We start from the raw sequence: 26,611 nt of genomic DNA, 5'->3' as shown, positions 1-26,611 counted from the left end.
AGGAGCTTTCAAGACCCTCACTGAGATCCCAGTTTGAAGTACGAACATGACATTAGTTGGGATATCTCCAAAACTGAGATATGCTGTTGTGGGCTTCCTGCTGGGGAATTGTTCTGTCATAGCCAAAGGATGAAGCTTGTTGAGTCAGCTATCAATTGTGTGTGTGTTTTGACTCTTTACAGAAATCCCTCATTTAAAAAGTGGAGTACGTGGTTTCTTTCCTCTCCAAATGCTTAGGAAAGCTACCTAGCAGATCAAGCAAGGTGCAAGCTAATAGTATGGTAGTCTAGAGAGAAAATCCACAATACCCCCCTACAAAAGTGGTTTGTGCAATTGTTGTGGTGGAAGTCAGATGACCCTTGTGAGGCTATATGTGAACAACTTCCCTACTAGTAGGGAGTACTTAACTCCCTATGCCTGGAGCAACTGAACCCTTACTCCTTTTGTCTCCCGAATGTGTAACCAGGGCTGCCGGGGCATCCCCTGCTGCTGTTTATGTCACCGGGGGTTGAGCTGAGGTCTGTTCTGTTGTGAGTTGATTTCACATCTACTCTATAAATCATAATTCACTTTTTGCAACACTTTGCACTTCTAAGAGTGGGATCACACTGTTCTCCACACAGGTCAAAACATATGCTTCGGTTAGCTGTGTGCTACTTGATCTCTCAAAACTTCCTTGTCCTACTGCTTATCATTCTTATGTAGCGCTTTATTTGGTCATGTACGCTCATAATGCCTATAAGAAATAACTACATAATTGTGTTGCATTAAACATGGTCTTTCTCTTTTCTCATTTCCGTATTAAAGTTTTTGCTAGGGTTCCTATTAATGTAGGAAGGATATGTACTTAATATGTGAATGTGCATTACCAAACTTGAAAATACAGGCAACAGATCAAATTCTGTTCAGATACAGTACTTGCTAAAACGGGGATGGCTTCTGTCTAGAACCCTTTCAGATCCCATGGAACAGCTTGCTTTCCCTCATACCCCAGGGTTTTAGCATGTTCTCTTGCTTTAGTTCAGCCACAGAAAACCTCTATGGCTTTCACTCAGGCGAGGTTTCCAGGGACACGAGCTGAGAGCCGGGCCGTCTCTGCCCCGCAGAACCTCGTGCTCCGGTTCAGAGCTCTGGCCAGACCACGGCCCCGGAGTGCGCGGGCCCGGCGCACCCAGGGCCAGCCCGGGCTGCATCGACGGCCGCCAGCCAACCGGGAGGGCCGGTCCAGCTGAAGTCTTTGTGGTTAATTTCAAAACTGAGATATTGTCGTCCGTTTTCTTTAAAAATTATTAATGATTAAGCATAATTAATCTGTTAATATTTAACCTTATTTTTTTATCAGTTTATTTGGGACATTTTCTCGCAGAAAGGGGGGGCATTTAGGGTCCGGCCAGCACAGCCGACCCAGGCGGGGAACGGCGCCGCCTGCGAAGCCCCAGCGGGGTGGGACCGGAGCCTGAATTGTGCAAAGGCTCCACCACGGGTGTGTCGGTTGTGTGCCCACTGGAACCCTTTGGCTTAGGACAATTGCCGTGCCCCAGCAATCGCGCATTTGTGCGGAACACGCGGGCCGAGCCAGCGCCTGGCGAGGACAGCGGGCTTCAGTTGCAGTGTCTGATGGTCTCCTCCTGGCAGTGCCCACAGCAGCGCTGAGAATATTGCCCTGGGTAGCAGCTGCGGCGCAAAGGGAGAGGAGAGGACAGGACAGGGACAGGACAGAGAGTTTTGGGGGTGCGAATCGTTCGTACTGAGCGCTCCGGTCACATACATCCGCTCCCAAACGGAGCCAGCAGGGGGCGCCGCCGCCGCCCCTGGTGAGAGCCTCCCGGCGGGCAGGGAGTAGCAGGGCCGGGCGATCGTCACGTGACCGGGACGCGGAAGCGCCCGCAGGAAGGGGGGCAGTTGCTTCCGGTACGGGCCGGGGTGGGCGCGGGCAGGGCCGGGGCTGGGGCCGCAGCGACAGCGTCCCGCTATGAGAGAGACGCCGCGACCCGCAGGTGAGACGCTGACGCTCGTGGCCCCCGGGAGGTCGTGCTGCCGCCGAGCCCGGTGGGCGGGTCCGCGCTGGGGTGGGGCGGCGCGCGAGGCCTTCCCACGGCCCGCGTCCGCAGGTCCCGCGCTCTGTCGCGCTGGGTCGGTGTCCCCGGCGGGACCGGGGGCGGGGGCCGCTCCGGCCGGAGCCTACTGGCGGGTCCGCGAGGCCGCAGGAGGCGCTGGGGCCTGTCCGGTCCCGCGGGCTGGAGCGATTCCCGGACGGGCCCCGCCGGTGCGGCCGCGGTAACATCGCGGCGGCGCTGGGATGGTGAGAGATCAATATCTGCAGGCCTGCTCGTGGGGAGGGGAAGGAACTCCCTGCTAGCATTTACTAGAAGTAATGTTATTTTAAAGCAGCTTAAGTGTGACTTGTATGTTCAACTCAATGCTCCAGCATGGAGATTTTTTTTTTTTTTTAATTATTATTTCTTGAAGTAGAAAGACTTTGTTTTATATGAGTTTGGAGAAAAGTGCAAAACAAAACAGCTTGTAGAAGGAGGACGGATGTGAAACCCATTTCGAAAACCGGTTTGCTTAACTTGTATGGTTTTGCTAAATGAAAATATTTTACTTACATTTTGTCAGCATGAGAACTTAAAATACAAAAACGTCTGCTATCATCTGGAAATATTTTTGTGGTGACAGGCTGACTCCCTGCTGAACGATGGCACTTTAGATTATCAGTCATTTTATATAAGTTTTACAGGTATCTGTCTTTAAATTTCAGTTGAACATCTCCTGAAGGCTTTTTAAAATTATTTATTTATTTATTTATTTATTTATTTTTTGTAGGGAAATATTGAAAAATAAAGTCTTAAATCTGAGAATATTCTGAAGGGAGGTAAGGAACTGCATCTGTATAAGAAAATCTGATTGTTTCCAAAAAAATAGACATACACAATATTTGAAATATTTAAATAATTATGTTGAATTGTTTTAAGCAAAGTGGTAAGAAAAATTAACAATTGAACTAGCAGGCATGGTATTCCATTGCTCACTAGAAAGGTATTGGTAGTTGATTCTGTTCTGAAGGAGGTTGCTGCTTTGGGGGAAGAACCTGAAAAGTGCTGAAGACAGCAAATTTAAAGGTGGTCTTCTGTGATTATGTGGGTGGCAACTTGCTGCTCCATGGCTCTCAGGAATCCTATAGCACTCAATTTACACATTATCAGATAGAAAAATGGCTCAAGTTTAACTTACTCAAGCAGTTAATTTGGGTCTTTAATAATGGCATTTAAATTTCTGACATTTCTAATTATAATAACATGCAAATTTATCTCAAAAATTTCAAGTAAGCATTTGGAAAAGTTGCATTACTGCTTAAAGGGCTTTTAACTTTGTAGTATGACATCTGGATTATGTGAGAATACAGATGTGAAAATATGGGAGCTCTTAGCTGAGGTTCTGGCACGTAATTGTTATGTTGTTCTGAATACACAAGGAACAGGCAGGAAAAGTTCTGTGCAGCAAAGGTATCAATTTCTTGATTGACAGTTTAAATTCTGTTTGATTTGCCTAAAAGGAACATTATAATCCTGACCCAAATATCTCAATAAGCTTGGAATTAAAAACTGTACAAGCTGTTGCTGTTCCACCTTTCAGTTAATAAAACAATACAGAAATGCATGAGAAGGGTCATAAGCCTCCTTCTTAGTGGGGTTCTGTCTGTGCTTCTGGTGTCAGTCCTGTGAGTTGATTCAGTTGCTTTTGAAAAATTCACATGAAGTAAAATATTTCATGAGTAAAATCAGTGCTTATTGGGGGATGAATGAGATGATTTTGTTGGCATTGGAAATACAGAATCTTTCATATGCTTGCACAAACCGTGGGACATCCTGGAGTTAGAACTCTACAGTATAATTCTGTGAAATAACAGTTTCGTTAGCCTAAACTCGTGTTTGAAATGCTTAGTCTATCCCAACTGGATAATTTGCTGATTGAAGCTCCTGCTGTAGTTGATGAGTCCTCTTGGAGAGCAGAAACGCGTAAAAATATGCTGGCAGAGCAATTCATGGCCTTAGTACAGCTTTCAGAAGAGAGAAATGAGGTGGCTTGAGGGAAATACAACCGTGGCAAAAGGTTCTAGAAAATGCTGAGTTCCATGTGAGTCTGTTAAGAAAAACCGTAGAAGAAAATGGAAAAGTCAATACTTGACCAAGCAGAATTTCTGATTTTTATTATTATTTTGTTTTATTTTCTTTCTTGCAGCACAGCACTAAATTTGTAATGAAATGGAGTCTGGGTCAAGCTCCTTTCGAGTGAATTTCCAGATTTTTTCTAGCACCATTTTGCAGAAGTTAAACCAGCAGCGCCAGCAAGGACAATTATGTGATGTGTCCATTGTGGTTCAGGGCATCTCTTCAGAGCCCATAAAGCTGTTCTTGCAGCTAGTTCACCTTACTTCTGTGATCAGGTTCTCCTGAAAAAACAGCAGGCGAATAGTCCTGCCTGATGTGATGAATCCCAGAGTGTTTGAAAACATTCTTCTGTCTACCTATACAGGCGGCTGGTAATGCCTGCGCCAGAAATTGTTAGTTATCTGACAGCAGCAAGTTTTCTTCAGATGTGGCATGTAGTGGATAAGTGCACTGAAGTGCTTGAGGGAAACCCAACAGTTCTGTGTCAGAAGATGAATCATGGCAGTGACCATCAGTCCCCAAGCAGTAGTAGCTACAATGGCCTTGTTGAAACCTTTGAACTTGGCTCTGGAGGACAGACAGAATTCCACAAAGTGCAGGAACTAAGGGATGGGGAAAATGAAGAAGAGAGCTCTAAAGATGAACTGTCGTGTCAGCTGGCAGAACATGAATACCTTCCCAGTAATTCTTCAACAGAACACGATAGACTTAGCACTGGAATGACCAGTCAGGATGGCGAAGAGGGAACTAGTGATAGTGCAGAGTACCAGTATACCAGACCAATGTATAGCAAACCCAGCATCATGTCTCACAAGCGGTGGATCCATGTGAAACCAGAAAGGTTTGAACAAGACTGTGAAGGTGTTGATAATCCTTATGATGAGCACCAGGTTTCTGAATCCGTGAATGCCATCCAGGCAGATCACTCAATCCAGTCTTCAGGTGTTGAAGATTTTCACATAGGTGACAAAAAGATGGAAGCAGAATTTGATGAACAGGCAGATGAAAGTAATTATGATGAACAAGTTGACTTCTATGGCTCGTCTATGGAAGAATTTTCTGGTGAAAGGGCAGATGGAAATTTAAATGCTCACAGACAGGACCTTATGATGGCAGCAGGCTATGGTGAAAGCATTGATATGGCTGCTGGGATTAAAGAAGAAACATCTCTCACTGGATTCTCCCATGCCGATAAGCTCTATCCTTGTCAGTGGTGGAAAAAGGCTTTACACACAAAGTCAGAGAGATCGGCATATGAGTATGCACCTTGGTCTTCGACCTTATGGCTGTGGTGTCTGTGGTAAGAAATTCAAAATGAAACACCATCTTGTAGGCCATATGAAAATTCATACAGGCATAAAACCGTATGAGTGTAACATCTGTGGGAAAAGATTTATGTGGCGGGACAGTTTCCATCGGCATGTGACCTCTTGTACCAAGTCCTATCAGGCTTCTAAAGCTGAACAGAGTACTACTGAGATGAACTAAGACATTAGTGCTTACATTTGTTTAGCAGAGTAAGAAAATAAACTAATTATGCAAATATGTCTGGTACTTGCTATTGTACATTGTAAAAAAAAAAGTTTTAATGAGTATGCTGGTATAAACGGATCAAATGTATTTTGCTTCCCGCAATATTACTTCAGGTGTTCAGTGTGTGAAGTGCATGTGGTTAATCTGAAAGGTACCGGTGAAATGAGGTCTGAGATTGATTGTAATCCAGCAGTATTTAGAAGCCGTCTTGTATTTCTAAGTCATCTAAATTCACAGTAAAACTCAGCTCTAAATTGACCAAAATCCTGAAAATATTTAGGTGAACCAGGAATTCATGTAGTACTCCTTAATGGACAAGAAAACTAAAATGACAAACTGGGTTATGTGATTCACATTTAAATGAAGAAAAAAAGAGAATTCCACCTCAAGGCGAAGACTGCCAACATACTTAACGTGCATCATTAGGTATTGTGCATCATTCAGTAGCCTTTGTTGTATTGCTTAATGAAAGGCAGTAGTAAAGGTGGTTTGGCTTTCCTTTATCCATCTTCTGTTTTTTAAATTTATCTTCAGTAAAACAAATGTCTAATTTTGTACTGATTTCTGTTTAGAGTCTGTAATACAATTACAGTTTATCACTATATAACTTTCAGTATATATTAAGTATACTTTATCCTTGCTCTTCTAGGGTCTTGTGCTGTACTACTCTTGACTTCATTAGATTTTAATTACTACATTGTGAGAGCTTCTAGATGTGCATAATAAGTACTAAAGAAAAAAAAAAGACACCAACAAAAAGTAAGATGTAACATTTGGAACGTAGTCAAAATAATCAAATATTTAAAGTGTAAATTTCTGTTCAAATTTTTGTGGCTTACTACAGTAGCAAGTACCAAACTCTTGATTCATGAATTGATGTGTTATTGTTTTGAAAACTTCTTTGAGAACTTCTATCTAGTTTTAGAAACCTGCTTTAGGAAAATTACATAGTCATTGATAGGTATTTATACTTTTAATTCTTTACTGTTTGAATAGTAAGAACTATAATACAGATTCCTGGTACTGAACTACTGTGACTGGTGATCACAAGCAGAGTTGTTTACTTCCTTGAATGCAGTTGCTTGTGGAAAAAAGTAGGAAGTATGTGATTTGGATCTTCTAATGGTACTGCAGAACATGGTACCACACTTACGTCTGAAGTTGGGATTTTACTGGTAAAGTGGACACTTGTTATTTGTTAGGATGAGGAATCTATGTGTGGAGCTCTCATACACGAAGATAGATGGAGAAGTGTGTATAGTTCTAAAGGATGCTGCCAGCTCTGCAGATTGAGTAAAGGCATCAGTTGTAAATGTGACAACAGGATTTTGGGGTTGAAAGCTTAATGCAGTCCAATGCAAAGAAATGCTTCTTGGTAAGCAAAAGCTTCTTAGTAACTTACTGAAATAAAGAAAGGAAAGAGCCTTAGAATATACATAGAATATAATAGAAAGAGGTGATATCCAAGTACAGTGCTGTTCACATGGGGGAAAAGTTGACCGGCATTAAAGACCTAAGCTTGTCTGGCTCCAGTTTCAGTATTAGGCACTGCTTTGTGCAGGATAATGTACTGAAACAGATGACCCGGTATGGTGAAGCAAAACCACACAAAGATTATTACACTTTGGATTATTTTTTGAACTCCCAGTTCAAATTGTCTTAAGATACAACTGAACTGTATCCTGAAAATGAATGTCTGCTGCAAGCTGAGGGTTTTCCACTCAGTGAGCTATAATTACTGTAATTTCTTTACTGGCATTCTACTTACAAACTTTTTTCTTTTTTTTTTTTTTTAAGAGGCTCTTAATTATTAATCTTCTAATTATTCAAGTATTTTTTCATATGGAATTTGTTAAAACAGATGTTCCAAGTACAATGAACCCATTGCTGGCAATGGGCATGAATGATCAGCACCACAGAGGTTCCTGTTCTTAGCACTTAAATTGAACTCTACAACTACCATGGTGGCCATGTTTAACCTTTGTGATCAAGGTACTGAAACAGGGATTTTGCTCACTAACACTGTAACCTGCTTAATGTATAGAAGCACTTTGTATTTAAACAAAACAAACAAACAAAAAACCAAAAAAACCCACCAAACCAACCAAAAAAACCAAACAACAACAACAACAAAAAAACAAACAAAGAACAAACCAACAAAAAGAACAAACAAACCATAAAACTTTATAAGTATGTTTTTTAAGCTTAGAAATTATATTCCCTCTATGGTTTGTTTATACACACTGCTAGCACTGTCCTTTTTAATACTAAAAATTACTATAATGCTTGCCTGTTTACATGAGGGTAGAGGAGAGGGTTCTTGCACTCGGTGGCCCTATTTTTCCATTCTCCAAGGCCTTACCACATACATGGTGTCATTTCTGCAAGTACTGTCATCACATTTGAAGAAAGGCATTAGAATCATAGAATGGTTTGGGTTGGAAGGAGACTTTGTTCCAACCCCCCTGCCATGGACACCTTCAGCTAGGCCAGGTTGCCCAGAGCCCCATCCATCCTGGCCTTGAACATGTCCAGGGTGTTAATTCTCATACTTACTTCAAGAATGATCTTGTATATTACATTAGTTCTCAGCCCCTTTCCAATTGTCACTTTAGGTTTGCATTAAAAGGTTAAGGGTGCCTCTTCCCATTTAACCATAAAAAAGGCTGGACAGAACACACCAGTTGGAAAACTGTGGTCAAAAAGAAAAAAAAATTCAAACTAAGACCATCCTACAGAGCTGCCAGCAAAACTGTTTCTTTTACCAGCTTGGAATGACTTTTATATGGGCTATTTCAAGGTTTAACATTACTTCTATTTGCAGTTAGATTACTTTGAAATAAAGCTTTAAAATCAAATGTACTGCAAGAGACACTTTAAGGATTTTATAACAGGTTCAGTAGATCATATTATAGAACCATGTCCTTTTTTAATGACTTAGCATGAATAGTAACTTTTTAGTATTTGCTTCTTGCTGTTTCACCCCATTTTATGGCATTGTCTTGAAAGTCCAACACATGTTGCTCCACTGATTTTGTAGCACTTGGCTTTCTGCTGTTAATTTACCTGAAACCAATTGATTGCAGGAAAATAGTGATCTGATTGTTCTGAGATCAGGTTGAGAGAATTGATGATTTGAGGGCAGCTTGAGATACATGTCTAAAATCCTTACTTTTGCATGTCACAGGTGAAACAGTTATCTTGTGATGTTTTTCTTGAACTCAGTTTATTGCCCTTTGTCAAACTTCTAATCACCATTTCAGGTACCGGAGGGGAAAGATTAAAAATTACTTAAACCATCTTCCTCAGGCTCAGCTTAAGTCCAACACCTCCCTGCCTTTGTAATCTCAGTTTCCCTTGCTTTCCCCAAGAACTGTATTCAGCTCCTGCCATTTCCTTTATTAAGGTGACTGGTCACACAGGAGGTTGGGCTCATGCACACTTCTTTGTCTGATGCTCTTCATTTCTTAGTGAGTGTCCTCTGATGCTCTGGGCTGGTTGGTGTCACTATTCATGGTGACACTGGGCCACAATCCCTTCAGGGATGTGTCTGTTCCAGCTTGGTTCTTCTGTGGAACTCACTTATTTCAGAGGTGTACCTGCTCTGGCAGGGCTTGGCTGTAGGCCAAAGTCCTTTCTCAGGCAGGGAGTATGTCCTTCTGTGAGTATGTCTATACATGTTCTCAGTGACTTCTTCAGGTATTTTCCCAAGAACAGCTCTTCAGTTTCTCCACATGCACCCAGGAGTATCCTCTCCGTGTGTCTCCCTGCAACTCTTGCTAGCAGCTGCCACTCTTCCTTAAGTATGTTTAAGCAGAAGCATTATGTGCACCTCTGGTTAAGGTTTTGGCTTGCAATGGATTGTTCACATCCGTTTTTTGTGCAGGCTGAACTTCTTTTGACTAGCACAGGGCAGCTCACAACCTCTAGCTATGTATCACCCCTGCAAGTCCCTGCCACTGGTGGCCAGTGCAGTTGAACATAGCAAGCCAAGATACACAGACGCAGCTTCTGTCGAGCTTCTGATCTTTGCTAATGGAGTGGTCTTGTTCAAGGTACGAAAAACTGTTTCTTATTTGTGGGGAGGAGGGAAGTAATCCATATATATATATGTATATATATAATATAAATGCATATGTATATGATGAATTTCATTAATCTTCCCATATACTTCATTACCTTTGATGATGTGGCTGTTGGCTGTAGTAAAGTGACTGTCTTCTGAAAATCAGCAATATTGTATACCCAGATGACTTTCCAACTTTCCTGCTGCTTTGAAGCCATTCATTGTCCTAGCAGTGGTAAGAAGGCATAATGATACTACAGCTGAGTTCCTTTTCATTCCATATTGTAACTATGATGTTAATTATCATGGAATCTCTGTAACTGCCATTCTGAAAAATTCATCTGTTAGCAGGGTTAAAATCTGTTTAGGTGTATATTGGACCCTTTCGATGGAGGAGGTTCCTATTTCACACACCAGTGTTGGTTTGCAGGGTGCTTGTTTAATTATTTAATCTTTCCTTGTTAGTTTTATGGGTGAGCAGATAGACCCTAGAAGGTATTGTAAGTGCAGTTTTTGGTCACAGATTTTTTCATCTGGGGTGTGTCTGAGGTTGAGAAACCGTCCTGTACCATAAGCAAGGCAGATGATCAAAGGCTGATGTATTGAGTCTTCCAGTGTTACTGATCCCAAAGGAATGGAGGCACATCAGGGTTTGTATCTCAATACTTTTGCCTGTGTGCCAGCAAGGTGACCTGTCTCTGAATTATGAGAGCCTACAGCACTACATTGAGTGTTTTGCTATAACAGAATTAGGACCTTTCTCAAAGCAACAAAGGAAAGATGGTTTTATGTCTTTTAAATGCTTCATTGGATAACTTGGCATCTTTAGCTATTAGCTGTAAACTGTTAGTGGCCTAGGGGAAGATGCTGGAAAAGAAAATGGTATATTTTTAATGTGATTAAATTGCAAGTTCTGATTTTTGCTTGAAGCCTGTGTCTGTCGATTGCTGCTCCCTTTTTTTTAATTAATGGGATTCCATATTTCTTTCAGAAATGTAACTGTTTATGCAAGTCAAGTGAATCTTCCTTAATGAGCTATACGTTTTTATTCTAAACAAGTCATTTATAATAGTAAATTTGCATATCTTAATATTTTGTGAGATGTTATGCCTGCATTGCAGAGGTTGGATAGTTTTGTCTATAAATATTGCTGTCCTAATTGTACAGCATGGTTTTAATTTAATGTTACTGTTCAATATTTTCTTCTTATAGAAGAGTCCCATGCCCCTTTTTTCTAGAACGTTTTAATAAATGTTATCTGTCATCTTTGTAAATGTTTTCTTAAGATTGAATGAAAGGAATGCATGTCTAGTACTAGTATTTAATATTTCACTTTGCCAAAATAAGTGCTCAAACAAAAATACAAATCCAAAAGTTGTTGATATATAACTTTATTAAATATATTAAAAAGTATATCTAGTAATGTGTCTTCTTGAAATAATGATAACATGCCAGCCTAGTCTAAAAAAACATTAAACTGAAACCTAATTTTTATGGCACAGTAAGTTTGATGAATTTGTGGAATTGGACCCATTTCTTTGCTGCTTTAGGTAATTGGCTTCCATGCTAGTTCACATTTGTCAAACAGGTGTCGTTGTAACTGTTTTTTGCAGAATGGTGATCTCTGAAGTTACAACAGAGAATGTACATGCTGATAGGAAAATTCCAGAACACTCACTTGATAGTAGCAGCAACCGCATGTCCCAAAGGCCTCTTGGTACATTTGAAGTAGGTACAGATAACACAGGCTTTTTTTCTTCTCTAGGTACGAAAGAAACTTCATGCTGCAAAAAGTATTAAATACTAAGTTTCCCTTACTTTCTTGTGAGGATTCCTTCTCTCCCTGACTAAATTTAGGTACTCAAATTGAACACTTGGTTTTGTCCAGCCTCCATCCCCTCAGTCCTTGTGGAACTGTCCCAGCTGCTGCTTACTACCTAAGCAAAAAAGCTTGCTCTCATTGAAAGCATGCTTAGTCAATATCTGGAGAAGTCAATATTTGTGTAACACAGTCTTCAGCAAATTCAAGTTGAATATTAAAAAAATTAATTTTCTATTTTGGTTGGGTTTCCTGAACACAGAAGAATAAGCCCATTTTTCTGCCTGTTCAGAATTTGTTGTTTGTTTTTTGTTGAGTGAACAAATACAGTTTGTCTCTGTGTTCTTTAACTCTGTTATTTGTGCCCTGGCCAGGATGCTTTCCAGGCCGATGCTTTATCTGATCAGCATTCAATGCCTAATGTATGAAGACTCTGTTCTGTGTCTTAAAGGGAGAGAAAGACCTACCTCCAGAAGACGGAATGTGGTGTCCAGTTAGACTGGGTGGATATCCCAGCAGGACCTACTGGCACCAGTCACTCTTACTGTTGTCAAGTAGTACATGGTTCAGTACATGGTACTGTCTGGTTCATAAAGTGAATCGTTGGTCTATCTGACCTACAGGCATGTGCAGGGTAACAAAAAAAAAAAAAAAACACAACAAAACAAATCCAAACCAAAAAAAAAAAAGTTACTGCATGCTTGCTGGAGTGGTTTCTGTGAGTGACAAGGCCAATGTAACAGAGGTGAACTTTTTAATTCTTTGCTCAATAAAGATGGCAGTTTACTGGAGTGGGGGATGTCCTCCCCCAAAAGTTCCCTCTGCATCTGCGACTGTCTATCCGGGGTATGGCTCTGAGTGCGCGTTCTCTTCTGGAGCTGCACACCGTGAGAGTTCTCGGAAGAGCTCTGCCCGCGTACACACCGGCTTCAACCAGTGCTCCAATGCTTCTGCCTTCGCGAGGAGCCGCGCTGCAAGGGCGGCTCCGCCCTATCCCGGCGGCGGGGAGCGCCCGGGCTCCGCGTCGGGAGCGGGCGGGCTCCCGCGCGGCCCGGGGGCACCGCCCGCTGCCGGGGCGTCACCAGGAAGCGGAACGGCCGCCAGCGGAATCAGTTCCGGGTGCGAGCGGCTGCGGGAGCGGGCGGGAAGCGGCGGTGGGAGCGGGCCGTGCCGGCCGGGATCCGCCATGTGAGAGCCCCAGACAGCCCCAGGTGAGCGGCGCGTGAAGGGCGCTCGGCCCCGAGGCGGCGCGGCGCTCCCGGGTGGCACGGGCCCGTGCTCCCGGGGGTCCCGGCGCCTGACAGGCCCCGCGGGGCGCGGCGACCGCGGCCCGGCGGGCCGTGGCTCGGTTCGGCTGCCTGGAGCGGCGGCAGCGGCTTCGTCGAGGCGGCTCTCGGCCGCCCGTGCCTCGACGGGAGCTGTCGCGTAACCCGAGTCGGTGGCTCTGGGGCAGCTTTGGCGTGCGGGGATGGAGGACGGACGCGCCTGTGTCGGGGTCTGCTGTTAACCTGAGCGAGGCGTAAAATCCTCGGCACGGCGGACTGGGGCGGAACTAACCTGGCCCCATTTGGGGAGGTGTTTATTGCCAGGAGTTGGGGGACAGCTGCTGATGTTCCGTCAGAGAAGATGGAAGTTCTAGTGAAACCCCAAGCTCTGTAATTGAAAGATCTTTCCAAATCCCGGCAGGTGTGTACATTCGGTATGCAGAATTGGAATTGTCTTAGAGTAAATCAGAGTTGAGACTTAATTTGGAACAAGCCAGAACAGTCTCAGATACATTAATGTGGATGAGCCTGGTTTTCAAGGGAAAACAAAGTGATACAGGATTAGCTGCACTTGTTCCGTGTTACAGAATATTCAACATCTGGATCAGAATGTGCCTGTGCTTCATTGCCTGTCCAGGGACGGCTTCAGACAGTTCCATCTGTCCCAACTAGTGTGCTGGGAAAATACCACGAAAATGTGCTTTTCGTAGCTATTGTAAATCTACTGCAAAAAGTTTTGCTGATATCTAGAGAATGTAGTCACTTCATTGCTTAAAAGAAACATCAGAGGCAAAAAGTCAACAATTTGATGAAGAATGGCTACTGTCAAAACAAACAGAAAAACAAACACCAAAACCACAACAGAAAAGAAAGTGGAGAGATTAAAATGCATAACACTGATGGAGTAATACCTTGGTCGTAAATAGAATTGTAATATCAGAAGGTTCAAGAGCTCTCTTCCCACTTGTGAAAGTTCTGGCTATATATATATTCTCAGTCTCAAAATACAGGGTGGAGGGTTTTTTATAATGATAGTGATATCTCAAAGTTATCAGGTATTCAGAAAATGTGGCAGTTTAGCATTACATAATGGGATATTGTGAAATTTGTGCACAAAATTAAAGTTTTTGATCATTACTTGTAACATCTTGCTGTTTTGAAATGTATGTATCACCAACATGCCCAAACACATAGAACAGTTTGATTTGGAAGGCACCTTATGATCTTGGCTTATCTCTAGTTTACCTCCTGGTGACTTTTTTTCTTATATTCAGAAATAACTATGTACTTGCAGCTATTGTGGTAATTTGATTTCTAGAATCAAGATTTAGAGATTATTTCTATTGAGGTTTCTAATTTTCAGGTGAAACTATTCTTTATGCATTGATAGGTGTTTCACTTTTGCCCTTTCAATCACTTCCACACAGGCAAGCAGTTGTGACGAAGACAGTGAAGAGAATAAGGGACAAAGGTGTCACTTGGACTTCCGTTTCATATCTGCTTTCTTTGGATATTTGCTCAAATAGGAGGATCCTTTTTTTTCTATAAAATTCTAGATACGCAGTTCCAACAGTATCTCTGCTGCACCATGCTGAACACTGAGAATGAGTTTGCAGTATTGCTGGTATTGGTATGTGTGTATGTATGCATGTTCATGTATATACATACATCAAAATAAATTGATTTTGTTTTGATGCTAAAGTCATCCACTCTGAAGTGATTTTCTGTTCATAATGTTATGAATCCTGGTGAGATGAAAATAAATCCTTTTAAATTTTTGTTAGACAAAAGTCTGAATTAGTAAAGCTTTACTGAACTGAGTGTCAGGGGTCACTGCTTTGCACCCCAGCTATTTAGTGAGGTTGTGTCCCACAGTGCTGCCACAGCTCTCACCTGCCAGGCAAGAGCTTTGCTTATGGTTTCACTGCAGATGTTCAGTACTTTGGGTAGAATGTGGCCTCTCCGGCTGCAGAGAAGCAATGATGATTTTCACTGGAGTGTTCTGATAATCTATGGATGCAAGAGTGTATGAGCTAAGTTTTTTAGTAACTACAGTTCAGCCTGTATTAATTGGCTTCTGCTTCTGAGGAAGTGGGCATTTCCTGCATTTTTATGAGGCAAAATAATGAAGTTTTAAAGTGTTGTGTAGTTTTCACCTAATAGATTTTGTATTGTAGTCCAAACCAGACACAAAACAGACTGTTTCAAGGCTGTTTTCCAGTGAATAATATGCCACATGCGCCTTTTCTTGTATGCTCTCCTGCAGATAATTTGGGCGAACTGCCTCTATCTTTTTTGATTCCAATGGGCACTTCATAAGAAGGGAAGAATTAATGCAAAAAACAATTATACATATTTGCATAGTGCTGTCTGTATTATTAGAAATCTGTTGTACTTCAGTTGTTGGGAGATTATATGGGTTTCTTGCCCTCCTGTAGTTTCGGAGTTTTTTAATGGCTGCAAAATTAAACTCTTGGGGTTTTTTATCGGTGGGGTAGCTTACCCTGCTTTGGGGATGGTGTTTCAGTAAAGTAGCAGTGCTGTGTGGCACTTTATTTAAGGCCCTCCAAGAGCACTATATGTTGACTTTTAAAGGATAATGAATACTTCACTGTTATGAGAGGTAAAAACTGGTAAAATGTTCTATGATCAGTCACTTCCCTATTTTCAAAGATGTGTCAAGATATCAAGAGTGTCTTAGAGACCCCCCTATCCTTTGACATACTTGATGGCAGTTTTTCTTTGATACAGCTAGTGTTAATTAGTGTGACTGTTGTAAATCTGAGGACTGATGTAAATGCAGTCTGTAAAGAGTTAAGAGTGATGAAGACTTTTGCCCAAAAACTTCCTTGATCACAGCTGATATGGTTACATTCCTTGGTTAAAATTCACTTAAATGATGATACATATATGCAATTATGTCCTGAGTTCTCCCACAGATGGTGCAGATACTAGCTCCTACAAAATGGAAGGAAGGAGTGTGCTGATTTATACAAAAACCTGTTTATTTTCTTGCTGTTGCTCTGTATTCTGAGCAGTAATGTATGGAGAGAGTATCACAGAATCATTAAAGTTGAAAAGACCCCCAAGATCATCAAGTCAAATCTTCACGTGATCACCACATTGTCAACCAGACCAGAGCACTGAGTGTCACATCCAGTTGTTTCTTTAACACGTCCAGGGACGGTGACTCCACCACCTCCCTGGGCAGCTTGTTCCAATGCTTAACAACCCTTTCAGTGAAGAAATTCTTCCTGATTTCCAGCCTGAACCTCCCTCAGCTGCAGGTTGAGGCTATTTCCTCTTGTCCTGTCACTTGTTACCTGGTAGAGACATTTTTGATGTTATGGAGTAGAGTACTTTGTTTTGTTTTTGTCTTAATTTTTGTTATGACCCTCCTAGCTTTTCTGTGTATTTCTTCTCTCCAATGTGCTACAACAGTGATGGTTTGTAATGTGGGTTTTTTCCCAAGGATTCCTTGTTGCTGAGCTAATTTAAGAAAATGCAAGGGATCTTTTCTTACACCTTAGTGTGAGTTAAAATGAGCGTAATTTGTGTCATTCACCTGGCTGTGGGAACGGTGAATCATACTTCAGTGAGTGAAGGAAATGAAACAGGTGCAGACTTAGAGGCAGAAACTAATACTATGTTGGCAGACACACAGCTTCGTGTTATAGTTATATGATGCTTCTCCTCTGCTACTGTATGATGTCAGTGAAATTAAATACCTAATGTGGTTTGTCAACATCTATTCTTGTTTTTTAAATTAAATAAGAGTTTTCATAGAACATAATTTTTAAAGCAAATTTCTTTTGAAATCTAATAAGAATTGTTAAGTGCCTATCACTCTGATGTTCACAGGTACTTCAATGAACACTTTTGTTTGAAGATATAGGGCAGCGGTCCACTACTACTAAAGCCATTTTGTGGGCTACTTTTGCTCTATAAAACCGTGATGAATAAATATAATGCAGATGCAAAGAGAATTTATATGGCTCTTTTGAATGTGACTGTATCATCTTCTACAGAAATAGACATGAGACTCAACACAGAGTCTTTCTAGAACTTAGTGAATGTGGTGTCCAGTTGTGGCCTGTACCTTCAGCCAGTGTCTTGGATACCTAATAGTTATTAAAACCTTAAACACTTTGCCCTACTTTTGAGAAAAGGTTAAGAGAGGACCTAGTTGTAGACAGGTGCTCAGACTCAAATTTTACAGGACTTTGCCCTAACTTTACACTAACTCCCAGGCAGGGGCGGAAGAAAGCTAAAGCAAGACAAAATGCATTACTTTTTAACAATGAGTATACCTGACACTGCTGTGAGTTTGCAGAATCACAGAATATTCTGGTTTGGAAGGAACCCAAAAGGATTGTTGAGTCCAGCTCAAGTTGCTTAGTTGTCAGTACCTTCCAAATGCTTGAGTTTATATATTGCAAATAAAACTGTCATAATTCTAAGCTATTGTTCTATATGACTACACTGAGCCTAAATAACACAGGTTCCCTCTGCATGTGCTGAGATACTATGGAAGGCACCGAATAGGAATTCTGACTGGGCATGATTTCTTTTTCTTCTTCGCCTGTGCTAATTCTGTAAGGAATTATGTGTATAAGTTTCGTTATGACTGTCTGGTTAACTGCAGAGATAATTGTTTTTCTTTAGACCATACAGTGGATGTGTCAAGTACCTTCCTGCTTCAGTTTAATGCTATATGCCTGACTCCAAAAGAGAAGAGGTTAGGGAGATATTTCAACTTGAAGGAAGCTGTTAAAAAAATGGAGGGGTTCTTACTAGCCTTTTCAAACTGGAGTTCTCTTCCTGGTTTCTTTCAGAAACGTTTCAGCTATAAATTCTTCACTTCAGTCTTGAAAGTGCTACTGCTCTGCCAGCACTGATGAACAATTGATTATTGTTATGGTACAGTACCCTGCTGAACATTATTTTGGTTATTGTTACTAGAATTTTATTATGGAGTTCCGAACTTGATTCTTTATACAAATAAAACCTTGTGTATGGGAATATAATCTATGGATTACTTTTATTTTCTAGATAGTGACATTCAGGACTTTTGTAAATAAGATCATTTTTCTTCTGGCTCTTTACCAAAAAAACATGGTGCATGGTGCCTGCTTCTCTGATGTGTGTAGTGCCTGGGTTTTCCCCCAGGTCTTGCTTTCCCAAATTGATACAAGGAAGTTGGGATGCTCTGGTACTAACCCTGCCAAAATTACTGCAGCCTCAGTGCTGTTCCTGCTACAGTTCTGCCTGCTCCTGAATGGGGTGTCCATTTGTAATCTGGTCAGTTCTCCTGTAGCTAGAGATTTAAGGTTGTGGCTGAAACTGGAAGAAGGGTTCACTTCTGTCCACTGCTGCTGTATTTCAAAATTCTTGTCATTTAACCCCAGCTTTCCACAGATGTTTTCAAGGTCACAGGAAGCATGTATCTGCAAAGAAAGAAACCAAGGTGGAAAAGTAGTCACAAGGTTGTGCTGTAGCTTGTTCCCTTTTAAGAGCAGATGGGTATAGAATCTTGTGCACTGCCTTTCAGGCAGCATGTACTTGATCTGTTTGCTTGCTTTCAAAGCAATGCTGTATGTTCCCTTGATCTGTGTTGCAGGTTTTTAATGCTTTTCTGCTACACTCATGATCAGACTTACAGACATATAACTCTGTCATCCTCTCAACTCACTGCCATGATGTGCTGTTTACTCTTACCATCTTAAGCATGTAACATAATAGAAAAAAAAAATCCACTAGTATATTGTGATACTTGGATATGCTTCCTGCATCAGTCATGAAGTCAATGTTGAGATCTGTTTATTCAATTGGAAAAGCAGGTATGGTGGCACTATTGTGTCTTTAGACTTCTGCATTAATAAGAACTAGAATAGCAATAAAAGTCTGAAGGTACTTGGGTGCTTGATTACTGCCCAGTCTTGGAAATGTATGGTAATGTTGCAGAATTGACATTCTCAGGCTGATAACTGTGTATGTGCATGCTTTTTGCAATAGTAATCTGTGAAAAGTGCTTTACTTTAGCTTTTGTTTGGGGCTCTACATTTCTTTAAGGGCTCTTTGAATGTCCTTTCCTGGCATTTGAGTACCCTTGCTTTTAAGTTAGGTTAGAATTTAAATGTCAAATTATTCTAGCTAGGAAATCACTGCTGTGTCAGATGAGATTCAAAGTTCACATCATGGTTTGTTAAAAACAAAAATTAAAATCACAAAAGAATTTTTTTTTTATTGGAAAGTCCATGGGTGTATCAAACACTTTTCTTTCAAATGTACACACACACATGCCTTAGGATGACTTTTGCTTAGGAGATATTTCAAACTTCGTGAAGTACCTTCCAACAATCATTCTTGGGAAATTTAACAATGCAGTTCGCTGCAAGTAGTACTTGGCTTGAACACCTACTCAGGGTTCTGAAGCGTTTACCTTGCCTAATGGCTATAAAATTGATATTCTTTTGGAAGGATGAATTGTTCTGCTCTTCTTGCCAGAGAGTGAAATTGCAAAGTTTCTTTGAGGACAGACTATCCCAGGGAGACTCTGATTGCATTGTGAAACTTGCAGAGGGATAATTCAAAATATAGAAATGCAAGGAGTGTTTAGATTAAGACTCTACATTTTTATTATATCAAATACTTATGCTAAATGTTTTGTTGTAATGCACCTTCAACAGATCAGTGTGGTGATTTAACTTAAACAGTTGCAAACATTTGTTTTTGAAATGGAAAACTCAGTATTCATTCTCTGTCTTAAATCTTCTAATTTTTCTTTCAGATTACTCTTTACATCTGTAGAAATGGACAGCAGCAGTTTCATTCAGTTTGATGTGCCAGAGTACAGCAACAGTGTTCTGAGCCAGTTAAACGAACTCCGCTTGCAGGGGAAGCTCTGTGACATAATCGTGCACATCCAGGGTCAGCCATTCCGTGCCCATAAAGCCGTCTTAGCTGCCAGTTCTCCGTATTTCCGTGACCATTCAGCATTAAGCACCATGAGTGGCCTATCTATATCAGTTATTAAAAACCCCAATGTTTTTGAACAGTTGCTTTCTTTTTGTTACACTGGAAGGATGTCCTTGCAACTGAAGGACGTTGTCAGTTTTCTGACTGCAGCTAGCTTCCTACAGATGCAGTGCGTCATTGACAAGTGCACACAGATACTGGAGAGTATCCATTCAAAGATCAGTGTTGGTGATGTTGATTCTGTCACTGTTGGTGCCGAAGAAAATTCAGAGAATCGCAATGGCGTTAAAGACAGCAGCTACTTTGCCAACCCTATTGAGATATCTCCTCCCTATTGCTCTCAGGTGCGACAATCAGCAGCAGGCAGTGATCTTCGGATGGAAACTACTCCGGGCAAAACTCTTCGTAGTCGTCTGCAAGAAGAAGGGCATTCAGACCGAGGGAGCAGCGGGAGTATCTCTGAATATGAGATTCAGATTGAAGGTGATCATGAGCAAGGAGACCTGATAGTAAGGGAAAGTCAGATTGCAGAGGTGAAAGTTAAAATGGAAAAGTCTGACAGGCCAAGCTGCTCTGATAGCTCTTCCCTTGGTGATGATGGATATCACACTGAAATGGTGGATGGAGAGCAGGTGGTGGCAGTAAATGTTGGTTCCTATGGGTCTGTTTTACAACATGTTTATTCATTTACCCATGCCTCATCCCAGGCTACAGGTGTGTCAGAAACCTTTGGAAGCCTGAGCAATACAAGTCCTTCAAGGTCAATGCTGAGCTGTTTCAGAGGGGGTCGTGCACGCCAAAAACGAGTACCTACAGGTCACTTGCATAGTGATGTCCAGGGCTTGGTGCAAGGGGCTGACAGTGAATCTATGGTGAGTAATCCAGGATATGAAAATAGTCCACGGGAAAGAAATGCAAGAGGTCATTGGTATCCATACAATGAGAGGCTAATTTGTATTTACTGTGGCAAATCTTTCAACCAGAAAGGGAGCCTTGATCGACACATGCGATTACACATGGGAATAACTCCTTTTGTGTGCAAGTTTTGTGGAAAGAAATATACCCGTAAGGACCAGCTTGAATATCATATTCGTGGTCACACAGATGACAAACCCTTTCGCTGTGAGATCTGTGGAAAATGTTTTCCTTTCCAGGGTACACTAAACCAGCACTTGAGAAAAAATCACCCAGGTGTTACAGAAGTGAGAAACAGGGTTGAGTCTCCAGACAGAACAGAAGCATTTGTGGAACAGAAAGTAGATAATGATGCTTCAGCTTCTGAAGCCATGGATTCTAGTATAGAAATTCATGCAATGTCTAACACATCTGATTAAAATCTTACATCTAAGTGAAACACAGACAAGCACATTACTAATGTATTTTTTAAGTATTTTATTCTTTTAGTAATCTTCACTACAAATGTAACAGCCTTTTAATTTTCCTGACCTTCTGAAAATCAGTTAGAAATGGTCTCTGGAGAAGACTTCAGAAGTATTTTGTTTTTGAAGGAGCATGAATTGTTTGGGGTTGGTTTTTTTTATATCGTAAGATGCTCAGAATATAAAGACAGTGTACTGGGGAAAAGCTAGGAGGAGTCTGCTGATTGATCTGGTGAGACACACATGCCAGTGAAGGAAGATGTTAGAATAAGATTGGCAGCTCTGCTGAATGCTCAAAGAAGCTGTAATTTCCTTTATTTCTTAAATCCTGTTGCTGGTAATGAGTTACACAGCAGTGGGGAGAGAGAATATTACAGCTTTGATTCCTCTCCTGTCACAACAAAATCTGTTCATTCTTACTAACTGGTTTTGGTAGTGAGTCTGTTTATATATATAAATTTGCTTTATATATATAAAATGCTTTCACTTTCCCTGTTCTGGTTGAAGTGAATGTAAAAGTATGTCGAGGCTAATACCATATGCCATTCTATCAACTGTTAGGACTCCTCTCTGATTAGGGTTTAGAACTTTGGACTTTGGGAGGATGGTTTTGGTTTTAAACGAATGTTGTTTGGTATTCATTTTATTAAACTATTACTTTGTGTGCAAAAGTGAGCAAAGTGAATTACCTTGTTTTAATAGCTTTGCTTTATAACATGTGTAAACCAAATGCCATAAATCTATTAAACGATGGTTAAATTGTTTAAAGGTTTTGTTAGTTGTCTAGAATGCAAGCTGGACAACCTGTGGTGCTGACCTTTTTATATATATAGAGATAGATATATCTATATATATAGATACACACACACACACAAATATATATATATATAAATATATATATATATATATATATATATAAAATATTAGCAAACCTAAAAGTAGCATTGTGGTCTATAATGTGTTTTTACTGGCCTCAGAATCTACCTTCATTTCGTACTGTAGAATCATACCAGGTAATTAAACTTAACTTCATCACTCTTCATGGTTGGTTAAAACATGAGAGAGATGTAGTTTAAACCACAGTATTTCCAAGCAGTATTTTAATAGGTCTCTTCACAGAGAGCTGTTTTCAGGTGCACGTTGACTTCCTACTTAAATCTCCAAGTGCCAGCACTTGGAATTTGTACTTTTTTTGTATAGAAAAACAGATATTCTATGGGAATTTTGAGCAATATGTTATTTCATATGTGAGTATTACAGAGTTGCTATGGCTTCTCTGTTTTTTCAGTGGTTTTTTCTCTATAAAGGAGCTACCAACAACTTTAGAAATACTCTAAATCTTTTTTGTTTCACCGAATACGTGTTTTTAGTATGGTGCTAACTTCATAATTTAGGTCAGTATGGTATATAAAATGTGAAACATAATCATAATGGTCAAGAAAAAAAATCCCCAACAATCGACAAACAAAAGCCCTCCCTACACAAACCAACTCCCCCAAACTCCCAAACAAACAGGAAAAACAAAAGCAAAACAAAAATAATAATTAAAAAAAACCCACTGAAACACCCACACCAACAAAACCCATACCACAAAATACCAATGGCTTAAGAGACCTCAAAAGCATGGAATGGCAAACACTACTGTTTAACATTCTACCTGCATTTTACCTGATGAACAGAATTAAGTATTAAACTAATCACATACTTCTTTAGAACGCAGGTTTTATATTATTTGGTCTTATGTTTCTTTAGCTGATACTGAAAATTCATTTATGAACATGCTGTTTAACTCCCAAAAATTAGAAAATAAAAGCTAATTTCTAAATTATTGGAAAGAAAAAGGTAGGTTTGCTATCTTGTGAAACTTTCTGGGCCCTGTGAAACTGGGGCATATTGTGCAGTAGCTTTATTAAATACAGTAGTTCTTAATATTGTGTCAGTCTGCAATAAGAATTAATCTTGCAAACATGAATTTACAGTATAACCTCCACCTGCTCCGTCGGAGCAGTTTCAGTTAAATTGAGTACATAATTTGTCTCTTTGGCCCTAAAACTGCCTAAATAAAGAGGCAGGGGTTGGGGAGATGTTTCTCTCCTAGAGGCAACAACAAAATTTTTGTTTCCAGTAAGGGAAGGGATAATCTGTGTCTAAGGCAGGTAGACTGTATGTTTACCCACCTGAAAACATGGTGGTTTTGATACAGTTTTTTTCCTTGAGTGTTTATTTTAAGTAATTAAATGCAAAAAGTATGTTTTGGTAAAATAAGTTTGAGACATGCAAAATCCAAGAAATGTACAGTTATTCTTAACCCTTTATCTTGAACCTGTGCTGTGGTGCCTTTGGTGTGACTTTTTCCCTGGAAGGATGACTTGAGGATAGCAAGATATGGGTACAGATTTATATTTCTTGAATTTCTCTGTGTCACAATCTTATCATTATTTAAATCTAGTTACTTGTATTTGTAAATGTATCAGAATGGTTTGAGTTTACCAAAGAGTGACTTATCCAAAATTGTCTCAGACAAAAGCAAACAAAAAACAACATCATGTTGATTGTACAGGTTCAGGTTCTAAACATTATAACAGACTGTTAAGGGGCAGGAAATGATCCATTTTTCTACAAGCTGTGATTCAGCAGTGTGCAAGTCCTGCTCGCCCCGGCTCGTGCCGGGTGCGCCATTCCCTCCCCGCGCGGGCAGCGTTCCTGACTCCAAGCCATAGTCCAGTTCTGCGGCCGGCAGCGCTCCGGGCTCCGGCAGCGCCCCGCGCGCAGCTCTGCCGGACACCGACTTCACCCTTGGCAGCAGCAGTGCCACTGTGCCTTGTCACATAGCGGGGTGCCAGGATCAACACTGTCACAGACACGAGGCGTGACCTGGTGGAGTTTATGTCACCAGTCCACCGAGCAGGAGCCATTACTTTAGCAAATGGTGGAAACACTGTACAGTGTCTCGTGTCTTGCAGTTCTCAGCACAGAGCTGTTACACATTTCATTTACAATAAATACAGAAGTCAGTAAAATATGTGAAGAAATATTTGACAGGAAAATAAGTAATGAAATGATACAGGCTGGTTCATAATTGAGTCTCTTCTTAATCTACCTTTTTAATTCTAGACAAATGTGAAAACAGTGACAGTGTCCTTTCCTCTAGATGCTTAACCTATTCTGACAAACTGTGAAAATAAAGGATTTTATACCTTTGCTAATGTTTCTAGTTTAAAACTATTATTTTAGTTTTCTTTATCAGTTATCTTCCATATTATTTCTTTTCGACTTGTAAATACATTTAGGAAATAGCTTTGTAAATACTTACAGTGTATTAAAAGTTCAGTTTGGTCGCTAACGCCTCAAGATTGGCTCTGCTTTCTGAGTGTGAAATCTTTCTGTAGCATAAAGGATACTGTCAGTTCACTGTTAGCAGGGTAGACTGTGGGCCTAAATTGAGAGTTTTAATGCAGTCTTCCCCAGCATAAATTTGTGTTTTATGCTGAAACCTTTGGTTTACTTTTAGACAAAACAATGAGGCCTCTTAATATGTTTAGGCTTTAGAATTATGGGAAGAACAACAGGAATAAAATCAAGGGCTGGGAAAATATTGAATAAGCTTTACCTTTAAATATATATATATATTATTTGAATTTTTGTATTAGTTTACTGTGATTCTTTTGTTGTCATTTTTCTAAACAGGTTTCCCATGAAACCATTAAAAGGGACTCAAATATGCAACACCTAATCTATTTTCCAAGGGAATTTTACCCTTGAATGGTGCTTTTTGACTGGTCAGGGTTATTTATTAAATTTTATATTTGAAAATATTTGGGGAATTATGTAAATTCTTTATATGAATCTCTTTATTTCATGAATTGTAACTTTCATAATACTCAGTGATCAAATTGGAAGTTTAGTAAAGTCATTCAAAATGTTCAAACTTTATAATGCGTGTGCATTTTACATATATTTTATCAAGTGCCAGAATACTTGTATTTAATATTGTAGATTTAATACTACTTGCACATCCCTGTGGCAGCATTAACTTAAGTTATGCAAGTTTACATTAAAAACAAAAAAAAGCTAAACAAATAAGTAAGCCTGGGACATGTGTTCCTGTTTTTCTTCAGGGGATGTGAAGCCGTGTATACTGACTGAGCAGGTTTGCTTCTTGCTCCTGTAGCTTGCTCCTGCTATGGCAGATACAGAACTGCTGACTCCCATCCCACAGGCCAGGGTTTCAGCCTTTGGACTCAGCCCGAGAACCTCTGGTTGTAGATCTGGTTAGAGGTAGAGCTCTTGCACAATTTTAACAGTGTTTGTTTCTGACTGAAAAATTGTATTTTTAAATAACTTTTATTTGTATGGTTATTTTTCAAGATAAATAATTGAACAGTTTGAATGACTTGACTTGGTGTCATTATCTTGCAATATAAACCGGGAACCTCACACCTCTGCACTTCATCGCCACGTGAAGTAAATGAAGCTAGCTAAGCTGATGCTGTAAGAATTAGTAACTTGCCATTAAGGATTATTTTACAGCATGAACTTTAATATATTTATTCAAATGATATTTTACTCTTGTATTCACTTTGGTTTTAGATTTGTGACATGAATATTTCTGTGCTGCTTTATTTTGTTCTGATGAATTTGTTTCTTGCTTGTAAATTGCTTTTTTTATGGTATAAAGTCAATTGGAATTGCTGTTTGTAAATTAAAATGCTTCTAGAGCAAGTCTGTGGTGTCAGTGTCTACATTTAGATATTTAACTACCAAGGGGCTTGCATTTTAGATGCTATTACTGAAGTGTTACAAGAAGCCTTTTACTATTGATTTACCAACTAGAACGTTGTCTAAAGTAACATTACTTGTCTCTACATTCTTTTCCACTAGAGGGTACTGGCTGTTTTATTTTTTTTTTTTTTTTTTTTTTTTAAATATGTTATGTAGGGGTCATTTAAGGTGCTGTACATAACAGAAACCTAAAATAGGAACAAAAAAAAAGAGGTTTCCAGTCCTCATTATGACACCTTCAAGAGGAGCAGGTGCTGGGTGATTCCATTGTTAGCAGAACAGTGTTTATACCCAGGATTTCAGAGGCTGTGCTGCTGTGCTGCATGAGACCTACCTGGACAGTGAACACCACCATTTTACAGTACTGTAAATGTCAGTTTGGTAACTCTGACAGAATCTCATAATCATTTGGATAAGAAGTTAACTAGTTTTCAGATAGATGGGTTTTTTTTCCAAATTCCTATAGAAATACCGGTAACTAATGTATATTTTTCAAATACTTTAGTCCTTGTACTGCGGTTTTAATGTCCTGGTACAGTGATACAGGACAGAGCAGGAAACATTTTCCCAGAGAATTCTGTACTTTTGCTCTAGTGGGAACGGATACTATAAATATC

At 40.2% G+C, this 26,611-nt stretch overlaps 3 protein-coding genes across 3 annotated transcripts in view; all 3 read left to right on the top strand.

The window, feature by feature from the left end:
• Positions 1-1,937: 1,937 nt before the first annotated feature.
• Positions 1,938-6,870, top strand: ZBTB43 (zinc finger and BTB domain containing 43). Its single transcript, XM_040083408.2, is given in 7 exon segments — positions 1,938-1,997; positions 2,827-2,875; positions 4,243-4,380; positions 4,383-4,456; positions 4,458-4,536; positions 4,539-5,404; positions 5,406-6,870. Coding segments are annotated over 5 exon segments (1,389 nt in total). The 5' UTR covers positions 1,938-1,997; positions 2,827-2,875; positions 4,243-4,265; the 3' UTR covers positions 5,661-6,870.
• A 5,843-nt stretch (positions 6,871-12,713) lies between these two features.
• Positions 12,714-25,890, top strand: ZBTB34 (zinc finger and BTB domain containing 34). The gene is made up of 2 exons (XM_040083272.2): positions 12,714-12,801; positions 19,646-25,890. The coding sequence occupies exon 2, from the start codon at positions 19,668-19,670 to the stop codon at positions 21,165-21,167; it is 1,500 nt and encodes a 499-aa protein (XP_039939206.1). The 5' UTR covers positions 12,714-12,801; positions 19,646-19,667; the 3' UTR covers positions 21,168-25,890.
• The window catches only part of RALGPS1 (Ral GEF with PH domain and SH3 binding motif 1), a 94,952-nt gene continuing 81,056 nt past the window's right edge, over positions 12,716-26,611 (top strand). The window contains exon 1 of the mRNA XM_040083265.1: positions 12,716-12,801. The gene's annotated coding sequence lies outside the window, so the exon portion shown is untranslated. The remainder of the gene's footprint in view (positions 12,802-26,611) is intronic.

This window comes from Hirundo rustica, chromosome 20, assembly GCF_015227805.2.
Source record: "Hirundo rustica isolate bHirRus1 chromosome 20, bHirRus1.pri.v3, whole genome shotgun sequence".
Lineage (NCBI taxonomy): Eukaryota > Metazoa > Chordata > Aves > Passeriformes > Hirundinidae > Hirundo > Hirundo rustica.
This window is presented reverse-complemented; position numbering and strand designations above follow the sequence as displayed.